Source organism: Nelumbo lutea, chromosome 3, assembly GCF_056320005.1.
Source record: "Nelumbo lutea isolate HS-2025 chromosome 3, American lotus-T2T, whole genome shotgun sequence".
NCBI lineage: Eukaryota > Viridiplantae > Streptophyta > Magnoliopsida > Proteales > Nelumbonaceae > Nelumbo > Nelumbo lutea.
The window spans coordinates 17645285-17667140 of record NC_142686.1 but is presented as its reverse complement, the minus strand read 5'-3'; the positions used below and the strand labels follow the sequence as shown (position 1 = coordinate 17667140).

The 21856-nt window shown below is 34.3% G+C and overlaps 1 protein-coding gene and 1 long non-coding RNA gene across 3 annotated transcripts; one reads left to right on the top strand and one right to left on the bottom strand.

Moving 5' to 3' along the window:
* Positions 1-164: 164 nt before the first annotated feature.
* LOC148863282 (uncharacterized) lies at positions 165-5833 on the bottom strand. 2 transcript variants are annotated; one of them, XR_016110680.1, is made up of 3 exons: positions 5604-5833; positions 4597-4726; positions 165-569 (listed from the first exon to the last, which is right to left on the bottom strand). It is a non-coding gene; the product is annotated as an uncharacterized LOC148863282 (long non-coding RNA). The 2 variants fall into 2 exon arrangements; XR_016110681.1 differs by having other exon boundaries at positions 165-445.
* A 5052-nt stretch (positions 5834-10885) lies between these two features.
* On the top strand, positions 10886-20118 carry LOC148863281 (beta-glucosidase 40-like). The gene is made up of 13 exons (XM_088980017.1): positions 10886-11091; positions 14080-14146; positions 15212-15270; positions 15387-15462; positions 15821-15892; positions 15983-16070; positions 16171-16426; positions 16582-16697; positions 17167-17390; positions 17612-17643; positions 17723-17825; positions 17921-18029; positions 19758-20118. Exons 1-13 carry the CDS (start codon positions 10945-10947, stop codon positions 19945-19947), a joined length of 1539 nt encoding a protein of 512 aa, XP_088836143.1. The 5' UTR covers positions 10886-10944; the 3' UTR covers positions 19948-20118.
* Positions 20119-21856: the final 1738 nt, after the last annotated feature.

Here is a 21856-nt window from a genome sequence, read left to right as displayed (position 1 = left end):
TATTTACCAAGTGAATTAAAAATATCCCCAGGTCTTTTGGCAATAGGACATTGTTGTTAAATAGATAGAAAGATTGAAATGTCTAGCATTATACTTCAAAGAACAGCAAAAAACTTTCCGGAAAAGAGCCAGAGAAAAGACCCGATCTAGGTTAGTTCGACTTCTGATATAAAATGATCTTTCTAATAAAAAATCAGAACACCGTACCTTATTCAGTTCATGAGCCAGACACCAGAAAAAATAAATAAATAAAACGGGGGAGGAGAAGCAAATGGTGACCAAAGAAAGACTATACAAGAAATTCGAATAAAATTATGCAAATGAATCAACAACTCGATGTCTCCATCCTTAGATTTGATGACTTCTCAAATCCATCGGAATTCCGCCGAAGATGTTCAAGAGATCAAAAAGAGAGTAACACGCTTCATACCGATAAATCAAAATCCTTATGAAAAAAAAAAGGAAAAATTGTAAGTAAATCAACCAAACAAACTTTGGATTCAAGACTTGCAATGAAGCTTGATGGCGTATGGTTGGAAACTTGTGTCGATGAAGACAATGCATTGGATCTGAGGCCAAATGTCAAACGGACATGCAAGAAGAAAGTATATAAATATCTGACGGATATTTGAATATTTCGATTCAATTCAAATTCAACCCATTAATTATTTTAGATAATTAATAAATATATAAAGTATATAAATATATAAATTATTTATATAATTTAATTATTATATATATAAATTATATAAAACATTTAATATTTTATATATTATATATAAGAATTAAACAATCGGTCGAATTTAGATATTTATCGAATAGAATGAGGCCATATCCGAATTCAATTCGGTTATGTCGAATCTCGAATTCGAAATTGGATTTTTGAATACTGTTGACACCCCTACCTTAAAAGCTTAGATTGATTTTTGCTAATTTCTACCTATTTGTGAATATGAAAATAAAGGAAGAGAAGAAAAATAATCAAATAAGGGGTTCATCTCAATCATGCTGAACAACTCTTCCTACTAAGGATACAATTGTGTAGAGAATAGGGCATCCCAATGATAGGTAAGATGGGTTTAGATTATTAGAAATGGTGAAGATAGGGCAAATTTGGGTTTTTAAATAGAATGTGATGTCCCATGTAAACAGAATGTGATAGAGAACTAATGGATGGGGGGTATTTGTTCTAGTGTAAAAAAACTTGGGGTACTTTAAGTCATTTCACAAACAATAGGGGTACAACTAGTCAATTTCATAAAACCCAGGGGTAGTTCAAATGTTTAATTCAATGGCTCAAAAGTTCTCAAGGTTTGCTTGATTAATATTTAAACTGATTTTGTATTTAAAGTTATTGCTATTTTTTATCCATCTGTAATGAAAATTACTAGAGAATTTGATGTTTAGTTCTAATTTAGTTTAAGCAGAGATTTGTGTTAGAATAATTGATATTTCTTGTGTTAGAATAACTGATATGTCAAATTTAGGCTCAAATTTAAGCTCATTAATTGAACCTTGTAAGCTTGATTAGTTTTCAAACTTTCAAGCTGAACTCAAACTTATCACATATTCAGTCAAACCGAGCTCAAACAAGAAAATAGAGTTCGAATTAAACTAAAACTCAAATTCGAATATAGGAGTTTCTTGGTTAAAGCAAGCTAAGGCATGCTGAAGTTTGACTCAACTTGATCCAATTGCACAGCACGCCTAGTTAAGGGGCACTATTTTGCCATATAAGTTCTTTAGTATATTCCTCAAAATATCTAAAACAGGAGTTGTTTGGCCACATGCAAGGTTCAAAGTATTGATACACATGAAACACAAAAAATTGGGTCGCATGCATTTTCGATGTATGGATACTCTTTTTTTATATGTTTTTCATGATGATGCTTCAGGATTAGGTGAGATATTAGTTCTAATGATTAGAATTCGGAATTGCTCCTCACAAAGCACGCCTCACCAACCTCACATCAAGAGTATCTCCTGTACTTGTATATTGTCATTCATGGGGAGATATTCCTAATGCACGGCTGCAAAGCCTAGTGAGATTGGTGTGAGGCGTGCTTTGTGAGGAGCAAAGGTAAATTCTAATTAAACATAAAGACCCCCTCCCAAAATCCCTTCAAATGGGGTATCACAAGGTTCAAAAATTAATACATATCATACAATATGGACTGGTAGTTATGTTATTTTCAACCTTGGTTTAGTGAATATCAAACACAGATCGTACTACAATAGGGGTGCTCACAATTCGGTTAACCGAAACCAATTGACTGGTCCAGTTCTTTGGTTTTTTTTTTAATTTGTAATATTATCATCAAGAAATATATAATTGTATAATATAAATACTAGAAATTATGTAACATATTATATACTGTATATTATAAATATATATTTATATATCATCATCATTATCCATGCCTTATCCCAACTATATGGGATTGACTACATGAATCCTGTTTTGCCAATCCCTTCTATTACTGATATATATATCAGTCAGTCTGATTAACCGGATCAGTTTTTAATGAACACCCCTATACTATAATGTATAGTCTCGTTAATAATACCTAGGTTTCAAGGATAGGATATACAGAATGTATTATTATAATTGGGAGACTAAACAAGGTAGCAATGACACCACTCAACTTTTTTTTTGGTCAATCATATTATCACCACTGGAATGGACAACTTTTTTTGGTCTCAAGCGAAGCAGTGAATTGTCTACATTAAAGATAAATTGGAAAACACACAATCCACCGTTTAACCTGCACATTCTTTACAAATTGGTTCCTTCGATCTTCCTCAAAATATTTAGTCACCTCGAGATACTTGTGTTCAACAAACCAAAACAAGGATGTTCTTATTTGCAAATCCCTCCTATTGTGCTTGCATACCGATGTATATTCACAAGACATGATTCTTGGTTTATGCGTCTCTAATTTCTAGTAAGATTTTGCCCTAGGCCATAGGCCCATTGCTTGTCAAATTTGATATCTTGTTCAGCTATGTCCAAAAATCTACTAATTCATTGAAGTGATAACTTGGCCAGAGCTGGAGATGATGGAGAAATCATATTGAAGAAATGATATTCCAGATTAAACCTTGGGTTTACTTTGGCCTTTTTTTTTGGTAGAAGTTGATATTTATCAATTGCCATGTGACCTGGGTTTCTAGAAGTCGATATCCTGGGTACCTCTGGCCACTTGAGTAGGTACTGATGAAGGGTGATTTGGCACGACCTAGCAAGAAGGGGACGCGTAGGCGCGAGTTCGGAACATTCGCAGTTCAGGTATTCAGCCACCTCGACCCAAAATCCACCTCGGTGTAGTGGCACCTCGACACCTAATCGGTTCGGAACCAAAGAACCGAAGTTCTAGCTTGGAGCTAAATAGCCAAAGCGCCGCATAACCGACTCCAAAGGCCTCTCCAACAGATCCTGAATCTCTTGAGGTCACGATGAGCCAACCAAATTTCCCGAGATCACGATAAGAACTCATCCCGATTCCGCCTGAATCGAAGGTAGACAATAAACCTTATCAATGTACTACTCTCCTTCAAAAACGGAACCAACCTTATCTCCATAGCCCGAAGAACCCGAAACTCTTACGTAAGGCCCGCGACTACTCCAGTATATAAAGACTCGAAATCTCAAGGCAAAGGTATACGTGATTATTCTACTCACTAGCACTCAAACCCTCAAGCATTCAACTCGCATCCACAGCATAAATACTGACTTAAGCATCGAAGCGACCTCACCGGGTTAGCTACCCCGGGTCCTCTGATACACTATTTTGCAGATCAATCAAGCTCGCCGCCCATTTGGAGTTCGGATCGCCCTCCAGCTAGGAGTAGCCAGATCGCGCACCATCAGGTACATACCTTGGAAACACTGGCATGATGCTAAATTTATCTGGAATCATGTCCAATCAAGATTGGAGGCAGTTCTAAAGACAACACTGTTGTGGTTATTCGAGAATGCTCAGGATCTATAGATCAAGGAATTCTTTGAGGGATAGCTTTATTATTTATTCAGGAACTTGCTAGTCACAATCTTGGTTTCTATGGATTATCCAAGGATATTTCTTGCAGGACATCAGGAGATTCCCAGATTTTGTTATAGAATGGATGACAAGCAGGGAATTGTACAGAAGCCTTTGGAGACTTTCAACTGGATTAGAGAGGCAAGGTCTCTGGTTTCCATTGCCAACCCCATGTACACTGGTTTAGTTTCCTAGATCAGTTAATTCATCAATAGACAACCTCCATGACCTAGATCAGCCAGTTCAGCTCTCGCCTCACTACATGCATGGTGGACAAATTCTGAGAGTGGCCACTACATGCCAAAAATGCTAGATATTAGGTCTATATCCAGTCTACCCCTTCTCTCTCAATACCCCAGATACCCAAAGCATTGGGTAATGGATTTTTTTCTGGGCAAGGTGAACTAGTCCTAATCCATAACCAACTCATTGAGGCACTTAAATATTTATGTGAAGTTTGCCATGACCTTCAGAACAAATATATTTGTTTATATCATGTGGAAAACAGCAAATGAGGAAATGTAAAATATTTAGTAATTGAGTACAGTTTCCATACCAGCATAAACAAAGAAGAACGCGCAGGTATTTCAAAGATGAGGAGAACCATAGATGACACAGTTGCTCTTTTTTTTTTTTCTGTTGGTGTTTATTCATTTTTGAACCTCCAGAATCCCCCGTTAGGAACCCTGCAGAGATCAGCCATAAGTGAGTGTCTTCTTCACTAGCTTGTGTAAGGGTTGAACTATGGCATTTGATATATTATAACATACTATTATCTTCACCACATTGGTACCGAATTTTCATATAAGATAAAAATTTGGGTGTATTCTTTACTTATTCGTTTAGGGGTTGTTTACATATCATTATTAGTTGTTTCTCTTGGGGGGTTGGGGGTGGTGATGGATTGCATCTATATTTGTTTTTTTATGGCAAAGAAAAGGGTATTCATTAGAGCATACTATTGAACGTACAATCATGCTATAAACAGAGTATGCTAACCAGTGGACACTAATGTTTTCAGTTCTGGGTATATATATACAAAGGATATAAGCATATAACATCAAAAAACTGTTCTAGTTCTCTTATATGATGAAAATGCAGTCTGTCTATCCACGGTACTATCCTTAATCTGGCCATTGAGTTTCATTTGCTTTGTTGGTCAGGGGATTTGGATTTCTTTATATACAGCTTCTGTACCTTTTTCTTCCTATTATGTTCTTAATGTAAGAAGAGGTTAATCGCTAAAAGAATTGTAAAAAGACTGCATCAATCAGTTTGAGATTGGGTTTCAAATTTCCGATATTCTACTTCCTAAATATGCAATTTCCACAACATATTCTCGAGGAATCTAATGATAGAAGTAGCCTATGAATCATCTAAAATACATAGAGTCCACAAACAAAATCCAAGGTAAGAACAATCGGATAACAACAACAATTATTTGAAATTTAAAATTGCTCGAAACAATCAACAAACAGAAAAGGAGGAGCATGAATAGCTGAGAAAAGAACAAACAAGATAGTGGAAATGAAGCTACGTTAGAGGGCGAAGTTTGCAACTTACTATTCACAGAATAACGAATAACCACAGATTAATGTACAACTTTGCACAAAGCATTTAAGTTTAGGAGATCGGACTGAAACAATAAGACTGATTAAAGCTCGAGATACCCACCGATTTTGGGTTCGAATTCAAAGTTTTCAAACAAAAACCCTAGAAAAGAAATGGTGAAATGGTGGAGCTTTTTGGTGGGAAAAGCGGAAACTATTCTCTCCCGGGAAGTGATGTAGAGCAGATTCTTCAAGTGCCAACCTGCTTTAAAATCCGTTGGATTGGAATTTGATGGATTTATGGGAGCGCTTATCGTTGATTTTGATTTGGCGGTTGAAATCACGTCCTTGTCAGTTATATCCTGGCTTTCGCTAAACTGAATTACTGAAAGTCTGAACTGAAACCCTTTCTCAGTTTGGGGTTTGGGCCTTGAGGACTGAGGTATTTCCTTTTTCTGGGTTTAGGCCCATTAATAGTTATTTAACGTGTTCAGAGATTTTGGACCTACCAATGGAACCATCAAACGGTTCCTACAGCCCATTTTGAAACTTTTATATTCAATCTTTTCTGTGCTGCCCAACGTACGTACTACTACGTAGGCACGATTTTGGGAAAATCTTTGAATTTTGAAACCGTTTTACCGTAGAACATCCTTTTCCCAGTTCCGTATAATGTGGTTGGACCAACTCTTCAAACATGGGGCCAAGCAGTGGGCCATAAACCATCTTATATCCACAGAGCCCAGCCCGAGATAATACATGAATAATGTGGATTTTCAAAAATATAGAATCATAATCATGGAAAGCAAATTTTAACACATTTTATAATATATATTAACATATTATAAATAATAAATATGCCAAACCTTTCATTATATGCTTTTAAATGGTAGAAGAAAAATATAATTTCAGAAAAAACACTCAATTAGTCAATTGGCAACTTGTTCTTGTACATGCACAAAACATGAAGTGTTGGTGCAAGATTATGGACCAGGTTTTTAGACCATCATTTAGGGCCGGGTAACTCACTGGGGAGTTCAGCTTCAGTCGGGGCAAAGCTTGTTGAGCAGCTTTTACTGACTTGCATTGAGAATATTTCCTTACTTGTGTGCTTTATTTCATGAGGAGATATTTCCAATGCAAAATTGCAAAAGGCTATTAGAACAGTGTGGGCACCAATTTGCCCTGATAGAAGTCGATCTCCCCATAGGATCAAGGGATAGAAAATGTGAAATCAGTATTGTCGCAAATTATTGTTCTAATTGTCATTTGTGAAGTTTGACATTTAAAAAGAAATACAAACTCTTAGGGTCCGTTTGGTTTACTACAGTTAGAATCAGAATTAAAATCTTTTGGAATCGAAATCGGAATGATCAATACCCATAGTCTGTTTGGTTCAGATGGAATGAGAATTGGAATTGGAATCAGCAGGAATGACACTTTATTCATAAGAGAGGGGCAGGGAATGGCCATTCCGATTCCATCCAACCAAACAGTTGGATTATCTCAATTCCAATTCCAGACCCCTATTCCTACGAATCAAACGGGGCTTTATTTTCTTTTAGTTGTCATCAATGCTGCTTTAGCTCCATAAAAGCTAGTCATTATACATTAGAGTATTAGACCTAATTAGTGGATTAGTAAAATTAGCGATAAATGCACATGAACTAGCCAAAGTATTGATAAGAAGAAATACAAATTCTGGTATTAATTTGAAATCCCCTTCATTTTCCATTAATATTTGTTGTTTATGTGAATATAAGTTCTTTTTTTTTTATATTTTTGGTTTATTTATATATAAATAAAATAAAGAGAAATAGATAATGATAATAATGGTCCATGATTGCCATCCATTCCATAATTTCCATTGTATTGATTATTAGCTAGTTTGCAGTTTGCACGTGAACTGCTAAAATATCAATTCATCAAAAGAAAACAAAAATATGAAATGAAAGCTTCTTCCAAGGAAACTAATAAGTTTTTATAGCTAAGCAAAGGAAACTAATATTAGTAGAGTCGTTTACTTGGCAATTTAGCGGTTGGTCCAATCCTTAATACGAATTGGGACCTGTTTCTCACAGAGTACACCTGTCACCGAACTCACAGGCATTCAACCGTGCTTTAGAAATATCTCTCATGAATAATAACACTTAAGCGCTTATGGGAGATGTTTTCGATACATGATGCATTGTGCCTGTGAGGTTAGTGTGAAGAGCAATTCCAGCGTTTAAGAAAACCTTCTCAAGTTTTGTCCTAATAGACAATATTATAAAAAAAAAAATGATGACCCGTCAATATTAATTTTAAGTATATCACGTGGAGGGGAGACCCAATACCATTTGAAATTTTGAATAAAAGCTCATCAGTTGATACTCAAAAAATATAAAAAAGTATAGAAAATTATCCTGCGCAACACAGTACGGGTAAGGGAGGAGGTTGTGATGTGGGACTGTGGCAATTATATATCATGGATTAAAAATATTTCTTCAAAAATCTTTTCTGTACCGTAGTTTCCAGGCATAAAGATACTAATTAGTTGTTTGGCACCAAGGCGTTTTGCGATTCGTTTTTTTGGAAAATCCAAAACGCCTTGGGAAACATAAACAACTGATTCTATTAAAAACATAAAAAGTAGTCAATTTTGGAAGCATTTATAGTAATTTACATTAATATTATAATATATATAATAATAAATATGTGACATCTCATAAAGTAGTCAGTTTTTTTTTTCAAATTTTAATGTACCATGTCATAGGTTGCTATAAAATCACCCAAGCGATTCAAGAAATGCCATTTTGACGTTTCAAGAAAACCCCCCTTTCTCGAATTTCAAGGCTAATCATTATAAAAATGTTTTTTCTAAGAACCAAGAGTGCTAGATGTGGTGGGCATGACACAAAAAATGAATCAATTGTGAAATGCATTGATGCCAAACACCCGCTAAAGCACTATTTTACAGTAGTGTAACAAAATGTACCTTCTGATTCCGTACAATGCATTTAACTATCCACTGGATGTAAGTCAATACAAACTGAGGATGGAGTTCAATTTCAGTCAGGGTAAAGCCGAACCCTTTACTGTTTTGCATTGAGAATATCTTTATACTTGTGTGCTTTATTTCATGGGGATATATTTCCAATGCAAAGGTGAAAAAGGCTATTAGAACGGTATAGGCACATTTTTACCCCGATCTTGGGGTGAGGCACTAAACCAAATCAAATTTGTTCACATACTACACCTCACAAAACGATTGTCTATTGATTTATTTATCCTCACCACAAATAGGACATAAACTTCGAAGTATACCAAATGCATTCTTTTTCATTGAGATGTATCATATTGAAATTTTAAACCCTAATTATATTTAATAATAAAAATAAATTATTTAGATATATTTCACAACTATCACATGAAAAAATGCTTATGCACCGTTGGTATAAATTCTAAGCTTAAACATATACAACGCAAAACGAAATATAAACGATAAATTGAAGTTTATTTCAAGATTTTTTTTAAGAAACTAAAACCTTCCATCAGGAACGGCCATAGCCAAAGGGAAATGGAACAGAGATAATACAAAAAGACCAACAACAGCATAAAAACAAATGAACAACAGCATGTGCACAATATGACTGCTCTGCCCCTACTGACTTTACAAAGCCGAATTGGAAAAGATGCAAATGGAGTGTAAATTCGGTTTAGGGTAAATTTGCATTTTGGTTCATTTTTGTTTGTGTTTGGCAACATTACATTTATGCATTAACAAATGACGGATCAATACATATTTACATTGATAAAAATATATAAAAGTACATTAATAAAAAAGAAGTAAATTTGCATTCAAAGGGGCTTTTGATAAAAAAAAAAAGCATATATTTTCTTAGAATTCGTGTTTGCATCCATTACAGCTAAGGGTCTGTTTGGTAAGAAGGTAAATTTATTAATGCAAAACTAACCCAATTTTACAATTTATATGAACTGTTTTCCACTCTACGTATTTGCATTCACACTTGTCTGCTTCATTCCCAAACACAGCCTTAATATGATAAATACTAAATACAAATCGGATTATCAATATGACATTTTATTTTAGGATAAATTACGTATAGCCACCTTTTATTTAAAGAATTGTAATACTTGAGGCCCCAGACTTTGTTTTGTAGCCAAGACCTACCCAAACCTCAATATTCCAGCACTTTACCCCCTGATCCTCATACAAGGTTAGTGATTAAAGTAAAACTATTAATTGCCCATTCTAGAATGACAAGAACAAATGTGCGTTGAAAATAACTATTTCAAAGCACAAATGGCCTTCCATGTGTTAATAAATTGACAATTATCATGGCATTCTCAAGATCAACTTTATTAAGACAAATGAAGGAAACATGTGGATGCTAGGATTTTAGAGAAAATTAAGTTAAAAGGGCAAAATAGTTTCATACAATAATAGAAGGTTATATTTGGTTTGATGGAAAAGGTAAGGAAAGGAAGGGAAAGGTAAGAAAATCTATACAAGATTTGTAAAGGTTTCTTTACCTCTTCCTTCCTTTTTCTACTTTTTATTTCAAACCAAACATAGCCTAAGGGTAGTTTAAGATTTTAGAAAAAATAAAGGAATATTTCATAAAGATAACTAACAGAATGCCAATAAAGGGGGTAAAATGCTGGAATCTAAAAAGTTTAAAGGAGTTGGGGGAGGGGGTAAGTGTTACCACCCCTAAGTACAGGGTGGCAGTCTGTAATTTATCCTCAATTTAAAATAACACAAGGTTAAGGAGTCTTAGGGTCCGTTTGGTTCATAGTCAAAATCAAAATCAAAATCAAAATCCTTTGAAATCAGAATTGGAATGGTCCATTCCATAATCTGTTTGGTTCAGACAAAAATGGGAATAGGAATTAAAATCAGTAGGAATAGAATTTTATTCACAAAAAAAATGACAGAGAATGACCATTCGAATACCACTCCAGCAAAAATGGGAATAGAATTCCTATTCCATCCAATAAAACAGTTGAAGTTAAAATAGTCCATTCGGATTCTAAACCCCTATTCCCACGAGCTTTTAAGGGCAGGGTCCAAGTTTACTATCAACTCTTTGAGAATGCCCACGTCACACCCTCTGATGTCATCGCAAAAGTAGCATGTTATCATGTTATCTACTAAGCACAATCATGAAAGGAGGAGCCGCCTTTCATGATTATTCACTTCCATCAATCATTACTCACCAGCGCTAATATCATGATAATTCACCTTCGGTTCCGCATTCTATAAATCCACATCATACCAGCCGCAATACCATATTCTCACGATCGAGGAGGACCCTTCTATCCCTCCCTCTCTCTCTCTCTGAGAAGATATGGGTTTCTCGTTGAGAGAAGGCATTGTTTTTGCCTTCCTTCTCCTGGGTTTAAAGATTGAGAGCGGTTGTTCACAGATTACCCAGATTAACAGAGCAAGTTTTCCAAAAGGTTTCGTGTTTGGCACTGCTTCTTCAGCTTACCAGGTCGGTTTTACTTCAGTGACATTTGGTTTGAAGAAAAAGATAGGGAAAGGTAGAAAAACCCATACCAGGTCGGTTTTGTTATATATCGATCTGTTATCGGCCATGCGTATCTTTTGTTTTGCATTTCATTGGATGATCTAAAACATTTCTAGTTTTTGAACGCCTTCAAAGAATTTTAGTCGAATTCATCACTTAACTCCGTAGCTTTTCTTTTTCTTTTAATCTTAATTAATCTGTGGTTTGATTGTTATATTCAGAAACCTATTCCATCTGCACCCAAAAATTCGCCATGTTTGGGGTCTGAGAGAACTGGATTATAAGTTTCCAACTCCAGCCAATTATTTATATAGAACTTGAAAGGCCATATAAAAGAAAACGAAAAAACTACAGAGCAGCAGTATATGGAAAAACGAAAACAGGTAAAAATAATTAGTTGAATCATCTCAAATTCTTGGATTTCGAATAGGATTCTAGTGTTCTTTTCGTTGTTCAAAAAAAAAAAAAAATTGTGTTTGAGCCTTTAACAAATCATACCACCTTTCTTTTAATGGAAATAAAGTTTTGAACCATTATAGGCATTCTACTATGTATGATTGTGTACCTCTTGGCTTGGCTGTGTTAATGATTGTGGACCTTTTGGCTGCATTATGAACTACTCTTTACTCTTTACTTCTGTTGGTGATACATTACCCGCTTTTCTGTGTCACTCATATTTATAGAACAATTCACCGACCACCATTCAATTTTGTGTATAATTATTTATTTAATATCTACGAACAATAATGTATAATATATTAACAAATAATAAGTATATATTATTATATTTTTTTTTCATGTGTATAAAATATATATTGCATTTTATGCAACATGGAACGTGACCCAAGACAGACTCGTTTAGCCAAGTTAAAATCAGCCCCCCACAAGATTGCTCCCCACAATTTTCTACAGTACATTCTTGTCGTGTATTAGAAACATCTCCCAGTGATGATATCACCGTTTTTGGGATTATCATCGGAAGATGTTCCCAATACACGGCAGAGATGTGTTGTGGGACGTTATGGATGACAATCTTGTAGGAGGCTGATTTGGTCTCCATTTCGGCACGTTAGCCTTTTTTTATTTTCGAATAATATGGTTGTATTCAAAAAGTTATCTTTTATATTGTTCAAAAAATAGGGATTTTGCTGGATCTAGAACCATAGTTTGCTTGGAAGTAGTAATCCTTATAGAAACACTGGCTGTGTTTGTCAACCAGATGAAACACACACAATCACAAAAAGAAGACTCTCTATTTGTGAACTATATTTTACGTCTCATTTATTCTATTAGTTTATTTTTGGAAATGAATAGACCAATTCATGGATTGGGTAGTTCAATGGGCTGACCTGGCCTGGCTTGGCCCATTCTAAATCAGGCTTAGACAAAGTTTTAAGCCCATGGGCTTGGGTTCAGGCTTTTTAAAATAAGTTCGGTCCAATAATATTGTATATAATAAAAAAAGTAATATATATTATAATATACAAAACATTATATAATATATTTTTAATTATATCAATTTGATATAATATAAAATTTCTGTGTGGTTGCTTTGGGCTTTGGGCTTTATATAAATTGCTGGACTTAGATTCAAGCCTGGTCATTTTTTATTTATAAGGAGACGAAACTTTGGTCGTGAATAGGTCTAGAAATGAAGATCAATAAACCACATTTGGATTTCAAAATAAAGGATTTGAATTGCCGAAAAATAAATAAACCACAGAGTTGTTTTCTTGTGCTTAATCGGTGTTCATCTAAGGAATTGTAACTAACTAACTAACTACCATTAGACGGGTCCATTCAGGAGATCAGCTGGGTAGGGGTGCTCAAGGTTCGATTAACCAAACCCGTGGGGCATTTTTTGGAATTGAATTGGTACTATTGGTTTTTGGAAAACTGGTAATCAGAACCGAATTAAATTCGGTCGGTTGATCGGTTCGGTTTGTCAGCTTTTCGGTTTTTTAGTTTTTACAATATATTATAAAAATATATATAAAATATTATATTTTAAATGATAAATAATAAATAATATATTATAAATATATATAATATACATAAATGTATATAAATATATGTATACTGATCGGTTCGGTTAACCATCGATTTTTTATATTGATTAATCGAAACCAAACTGATATCTTCAGTTTTTTTTTTTTTTAACACCGAATTGAAACTGAACCGACCAGTTCAGTTAACCAATTTTTTGATCGGTTTCCAGTCGGTTCGATTTTTCGGGTTTTTTCTCAACCCTACGGCTGGGCTGAAACACGAATTTCAGTCTGATTGTTAGTTGACTAATTCAGTTATTTGTTACGAGGCCCATTCATTTCGTCGGTTTTGAAATTTTCTTTCCTTTGGAGATTCGGTTTTTTCGGATTTCAATCGTCGAAAGATTATATATAATATAAATGGCAAATCATGGGGCCCCATGCCCATTTAACCAGACCACGAGTCCAAGACGCTTTCTTTTTAGAGGTCAACCAACGGTTTAAAATCGTCTTCTTTGGTAGGAATTTTTATTCTTTGAAGATTGGGTTCCACCCATCCACCCACCAACCCATTTGATTTTTCCGGGTTGCTTCCGTGGACAGACCAACTCTCAACTTCCAACGGTTGGTTATGATTCATCCTTTTTTATTCTCAACTCGTAACTCACAGCCCACGGTTATCCATTCTTAGAAATGTTGATCTATGGTTTTCCATTTTCTATTTGAACGAGTAAGGTGATCAAATCGGACGGTCAGAGTGTTTAATCCATAACTCAATGAGTAAAAATGGTTGTATGTAAACTATGTACGGTATGGTCCATGTCTAAAACGTTCAGCTAACTGTGAATCTTCTTGGTTCATGAATCCTGATTTCCTCGGTCTGTTTTTGAATTTTGAGGGCATATATGGTTCATACAATTATACCTTCATGTATTTACTTTTGCTTTTGTTTCGATATATTCAGTTCGAAGGAGCCGTGAAGGAGGATGACAAGGGAAAAACCGTGTGGGACACTTTTGCCCATAAATTCGGTAATTCTTTTTTGCCAAGTAAAATAATTAATCTGATCACTTGAGTAGATCTGCTGTTGGTATGGAATATCGCGTGAATCTCACGTGGGTCTTACATATATTTTACTATGTAGTAACGATAAAATACCAAATCAACTACTGTCAATTGGGTTGGGTGGATCAGGTTTGGGTTGGATCAATATACTAGGGGTTGATTTCAGGTTGATTCAGCAAATGCTAGACGATAATTCTAAGGGTTAGGATTGACCCATGGATCAATTCGGATGATCCTTAAAAATAATTAGAATTTAAAAAAAATGAAGAAAAAAATATATGAAAAATGCTAAAATTAAAAAAATAAAAAAACCTTAAAATTCCAAACATAAAATTAAATAAAAAAAAAGAGCATTCAACAATTCAAAGAGTAAAAACTAAATAATAAAGATTAAAGAGTGGAAATTTTTAAAATACATAAACAGTCCCAATTAAACTTGACAATCAGATCAACAGATTGACCCGTAACTCAATCCAATCCAACCCAGTTTTTTCTTTGGGTTGGGTCAGGTCATTCTCAAATTCAGATGATTAAATATGAGACCCTAACCCTATTTTTTTCGGGTTGGACTCATTTGTTAGGTCAACTTTTTGGTAGTTCTAAATTCTAAGATCAACCGTGTGGGATGCATGGTAGAGGTGGAGGCCACAACTTTGTTGTGCACTGTATATACTTCACTAATGTTTTAAAACCAACCTGGAGTTGAAACCGCCATGAGTTTTTGGGTCGGCAGCTTGACCGCTCGGTCTGAAGACTCTGAATGGATGGATGAGTACATGAAAATTTAAAAAATAAGTAAATATATATATAATTAAAATAAAAACAGTCCAAAACTGTTATTCAGGTCAAACTGATTGATGGTTTAACCACTGCCCGAATGAATGAATCATTTACCAATTCAACAATTATGAACAAAATAGCGGTTCGGTTTAGGGTGAAAACCAACCATCCGGATCAATGGTGGTTCGAAAACCATGCATCTCACAATTTGATGGTTTTGACTTTAGACTGTCTCACCATGGTTTGTGCAGGTAACATAGCTGATTTTAGCAATGCAGATGTTGCAGTTGATCAGTACCATCGCTATAATGTGAGTCTCCTTTTAACCTCTTCAAACTGCTATCAACAATTATAATAATATTGATTGATAATGTAACAAGTAATAACATACTACATGTATGCATGCCATCTGAAATCTGGGTATAGGAGGATATACAGCTTATGAAAGATATGGGAATGGATGCCTACCGCTTTTCCATCGCTTGGTCTCGGATCTTCCCAAGTGAGTTAACTTATCAGATAAATCCAACTTCTCATTTAAGGAATAAAAAAGAAAAAGAAAGGAAGAAAAAACCTTATAAGTATAAATATATAGACCCGATATGCACGAACAGGTGTATCGGTTGTTTTGCTATTTTCATAATTTTGTTATTTTAAGTTTTTTTTTTTTAATTGCATCAGGAGGTCGGATTTAAATATGCATACCCCTTGAAAATAATTAAAATCCGAAACACTCCTTATTTAAAGTTTTGAACAGTTTCCGATACGAGCATATCGTATTAATTAAAATTTTTGACATTGTATATATCTAAATGGTAATTATTTATTTTTTGGTGTGTGTTGTTTGGTCTTGTGAATAGACGGGAGTGGGGAAGTAAACCAGGCCGGAGTCGACCATTATAATAATCTCATCAACGCCTTGCTAGCAAATGGTACGTACACGGTACACACCCAAATTGAATAGGAAATGCAACCAGTTCTGGTATCTAAAGCGCAAAGACATGTGGGATTGCATATTGCAGGAATTGAACCATATGTAACCCTTTATCACTGGGACCTTCCTCAAGCCTTGGCTGACAAATATAAGGGGTGGCTCGACCCCCAAATCATGTAAGTATTCTTAATTGATCTTCCATTTTTTTTTTTTTTGGCAAATGAAATCGCTCAAATATCTTCGCTCATATCGATCTAAATGAAAAAAAAAAAATAGAAAGGATTTTGCGGTATACGCAGAGACATGCTTTCAGAAGTTCGGGGACCGAGTGAAGCACTGGATTACTTTCAACGAGCCTCACACATTTGCAATCCAAGGCTATGATATGGGTATCCAGGCACCGGGGCGGTGCTCCATTTTTCTTCGGCTCTTCTGTCGAGCCGGCAACTCAGCAACCGAGCCTTACATTATTGGCCACCATGTTCTCCTTTCTCATGCAACCGCGTTTGACATCTACCGCAAGAAATACAAGGTAAATCACTATGCCCCAAATGGAATTGGGCCCTTGGCCCTGATTTATAAGAACCTATGGGCCATTGCCCACTGGCCCAAGCTTGTCACATTCATTCACTCACACACACAGATTAGTTCTCGTGGATACTTACTTCGTTTCTTGTATATTTACAGCGAAAACAACATGGTTCAGTGGGGATAACACTCAATGTTATATGGTTCGAACCGATGACAGACTCTAACAAGGACTTTGAAGCAGCACAGAGAGCTCAAGATTTTCAGTCTGGCTGGTAATTTATACAAGGCTCTAAAAACCAATCCAGAGACCAAACCACTTTGATGTCTAGTTTTTGGGTGATCTGTTGGACCATTCAGGATATAACACCATTGCTCCAAGAAACAACAACGATGCCAAACAGCCGTTTAGCAGTTCCACCATCTGAGTCAATTATGTTTTGGAGTAAAATGAAACTGATTATCTGACCAATTTACAGGTAAAACAGAGCCAGAGCCAGGGTGCAAGTCAGGTTGGCCCTAGCTAATAATTTATACTGTTTTATGCTTGGGGTTCGAATTGGGCCATTAACATTTTGACAAAATCTCAACCCTGACACGGGAAAGTTGCACGTTTGCATCCCTTTAGGCCGTCCAGGTCAATTAGAGTTTTAAAACATTGATTTTTTTTTCGGCTATAAAAGACGTGTGAGGTATGAAAATAGTCAATTATTAAGCTGAGCTTTACAAGTAATTGTTACTCAGGTTTTTGGAACCACTGTTTTTCGGGAAATATCCAAGCTCGATGAGGAGTAGAGTTGGACGCCGATTGCCAACATTTTCAAGAGCTGAAGCTACATTAGTTAAAGGGTCATTGGACTTTGTGGGCATAAATCACTACACCACGTATTACGCCAAAGACAATAGTACTGATATAATCGGTCTTCTACTCAACGACACCTTGGCAGATCCTGGTGTTATTACACTTCGTATGTTCTTACTTTACTCTACTTTGCTGCAGGTTTCATTTTAAATCCAAACAAACAAAATAAGACAAAAGCCAAAGCAAAAATAAATCAAAATTTGTGATTCCATACTTCGGCACCAGTGTAAATGAAATTGCTCTGAAAACAAAACAAACCTATAGCCTTTTTTTTTTATTTCTGCCAAGTTTAGATATTGACTAATATTGTTCTTTTCTCCTTTCCAGCATGGAAGCATGGGAAAGCAATAGGAGACCGGGTAAACCAAACAAGTATTAATTGTTAATTAGCAGAGCGCTGTACACATAGATTTCTAATTAGTTATTTGGTGAAGGCAGGCATCTTCTATATGGTTGTACATTGTGCCAGAGGGAATCAGAAAATTGATGAACTACATCAAGCTGAAGTATAGAAACCCTACTGTCATTATCACTGAAAATGGTAATAATCTTGTCTTAACTAAATACATCGAGACAATGGCATTTTTTTCTATTTTAATTTATAATTTATTTCTTTCTTTATTTTTGGTTTTGTAGGGATGGACGATGCAAATAATCCCTTAATCTCCATCAAAAAAGCGCTCATGGACCAAAAAAGGATCAAATACCACAATGACTACCTCACAAACTTATTGGCTTCTATTAAGTATGTAATCAACTACTTAATTATGGCAGAAAATAGTTCCAACCAACTAAGGACCAGGTTAAACCATAATCACACCTAAACCAACCTGGCCAGTGGCGGGCCTCTCTCATGGAGTTTAGAGTTTAGGCTTGGTTCGCTTTTCAGAAAGCTATTTACTCTTGTAAATGTATTTATCCAGGTAAGTGGAAAACAATTACCTAGGTAAGTACATTTATCCATATTTTTGTATTTCTTAGCTTAATAGGATAATGGCCATTTTAGCCTTAAAAAGTTATGATTAAAAGGGATGATTTTGTCCCATCCAAGTGCTGGCAACTTTCCTTCTAGGTGGAAAAGTTATTTAGCCTAGGATGGGTATCACTTACCCATGTCCAAAAAGGAAATTTTGTCCCATGCCAAAAGACAACAAGTTGGATGTAGACTCCCTTTGTTAGAATCTTCTAAAAATAGGCATCAAAATATCCAAAATACCCGTAAAGTTACTTTTGATCAAAATGTTTTTTTTTTTCAAATTCTTTCTTCATATGAATTGCTAACCCAAAGCCTTCCAATCTCCTTTATTGATTTGTCTTTCAAGTTTTCCCTTCATATCAATCACTCAAAGGTAAAGTTGGACTTTAAATTCTCTACTTTTTTTTTAATAAAGTTTGTAATGTTATTCTGTAGAAACTAGCCTCAATAATAATTGTATGGGTATTTTGGATATTTTTGTGCCTCCTGTTAGAGGATTCTAACAGAGGGCGTATACTTGCAATTATATCAAAAAACTCAAGAGAGGTGATTACAAATACTAAACTTCAGGAGAGATTTCAGCATTGGTAAAAAATTTCAGGGGGAGGTTTCAGCAAATTTACTCAAAGAATATTAAAATCCCATTGACCAAGAATCTCATGTTCTTTTTTCAGATTTATGTGGGGATCATGGAAAGTTTATTTTCCTGGGTATCACTTACTCCCATCTCCTATGTGGGTAAATAATTTTCCCACCTTAGGGGAAAGTTGCCAACACTTGAATATGAAAAAATACCCCTTATAATAATGAATTTTTAAGGCTAAAATGGTCATTGCCTTATTTACATGAGAAATAAAAGAACATGGGTAAACACGCACTTACCCAAATAACTCTTTCACAGAAAACACTTTACCTGGTAAGTGCATTTACCCGAGCAAATACTTACCGATCATTGGGCTTACCAAATCCTATTGGTAAGGGGGGTTTGAGAAAAAATTTGGTAATCACTCAAAATTCTGTGCTGTCAATCTCTCTCTGTGGCATGTTATAAGAACTCTAATAACTTAGATCTCCTACACACAAATTTTTCTCAAAACACTATAGCCATGCATTGGAAATATCTCCCTTGTCATTCATAAGGAGATGTTCTCAATACACACTACAAATGACTAGTGGGTAGGGACGTGGAAAAATTTTGCTTATAGGAGATATAGGGAGTGATTTCACATGATCTCCAGGCTGTGGAATGTGGACAGCCAAATTGTTCCTCTCTCCTTTAAGGGTGCAACTTGGGTCAGGTTGGGTTAGGAATTTGTTTAGAATAAACTGAACCCTAACTCTAGCCCGATGTAATTGAAATTATTAAAATTTGGCAATTAGACTTACAGCACTTTCTCCTTTCATACATGATTCTGTATAAATAATAAATAGGTAGAGATGAATGTAGGAAAAATATAAAAATATTGAATAAACTCACATAACTCCTGAATAATGCAGGGAAGATAGGTGTAATGTGAAAGGGTATTTTGTATGGTCGCTATTGGATAATTGGGAATGGACAGCAGGCTACTCATCTAGGTTTGGCCTCTATTTTGTGGACTACAAGAACAAGCTCAAGAGATATCCCAAAGACTCTGTGAAGTGGTTCAAAAATTTCTTAATACCCAGTGGTTTAGAAGTTTCTTAACGTCCGCTTAAAGAAAATGTCAAGGTGTACCTTATTTCTTAATAAATTTAGTACTCTTTAAAATGTCAGATCCCTGTGAGCCATGGTGCCATCCTTTGAAATAAACAGTTCTGTAGCGATTGTACAGAGAATCACAGTTTATCTTAATATGACATGTGTGTTGGTTTGCAATAGAGAATCAAGGATTTTTATTATAGCTCAGTTTGGAAGGAGTACAAATGCAAATATGTAGAGTGTAAAATTTTATATTTTGTATTATTTTGTATATATTTACAATTTTGCACTATATATATATATATATATATATATATATATATATATATATATATATATATATATATATATATATATATATATTTGTATTTGTACTCCTTCCAAACTGATTCTATAATTCAATAACTTTGGCCCTGGCTTTGGATTTTTTAAAATAGAAGGACCCAAGAATTCAAATTTGCTGATCACAACACATTATTAGCCTCATTCAGTTAAACCCGATTTCCTATCTATTACTTTCTACAGCAGTCTATCTGCCGTGAATTGCATTCAGACATTGCCATTTTCAAATGTAAAATATGGGGCTGCAATTCACTGTGGATAGGATGCGGGCAGAGAACCTTGCCAATTATTAAGGGTGTTTATTTTATCTATATAAAATTTTACATATAATATTTTTTTATTTTATATTAAAATAGTAAAACAAAAGTTTTAACTTTTAACCTTCTCTCTCTGACATATACATGCACATTAAAATTAGAAAAAAAAAAAAAACTTTGGAAGGGTGGATTAAGCCCAATAAAATCATAAAATGGCCCAAATCGAATCAGAAAACACATCCAATTGAAATAAAATGATTTAACATGGTTTAGTTTCAATATAAAAACGGTTTGATATGGTCTGAAAATTTCTCAAACCGTAAGACTCAGTTTAGGAGTACAAATACAAATATATAGAGTGCAAAATCTTATATTATATATATATATATATATTTGTATTTGTACTAAGGCTCGATTTGGAAGGAATACAAATACAAATATCTAAAGTGCAAAACCTTTCTTTTTGTATTTATTTGTACTATACATATATTAAATGAATGATTACAGGCCAAAAGCCTCCCCCAGTCAGACATGTGGCTCTCCACTATTCAAACACTTGTCATTCCAAAGATTTTGATTAGTGGTAATTCAAGAACTTAGCCCACTTGACATGTATCAAATTTTGATTAATGTTTCAAGAAAAGAACCCACTAACATGCAGAGTAAAGCCCACCATCATGTAGAGTTGTGAGAAGTGAGAAGCTCCCACTTTCAATCATTTCCTAAAAAAAGGGAATTGTGCTATTAATTATTAATTACTGTTAACTACAAAACTAATTAATTAATTCCAGCTATTGATTACTAATAATTGTTGTTAACTACTAATTAATTAAGTAAAGCTATTAATTACTAATAATATTATTGTTAATTACTAATTAATTACTATTAACTACTTCTAATTAATTAATTTCAACTATTAATTAATAATAATAATAATTGCTCAATTATAATAATTAATTACCGAATAATTTCTTATAACAATTACTGTTATTACTTAATTGCTGATAATAATTAATTAGTGACAATATTTCTCATTATTAATTCAAAAAAATAATTTCTTATAATAATTATTGCTAATACGTAACTACTGATAATTTATTACTAACAATATTGTTCATTATTAATTCAAAATGATAATCAATCAATATTTTCATAATGATAATTAATAATTCAGAAATAATCATTTCATATTTATATTAACTAATATTAACTATTTTGAAAATAAATATTTAATGTTAATTATTTATATTATAATTATTATCAGAAATTATAATTCATACATTTATATAAAATATTTAATTATATTATTATTATAA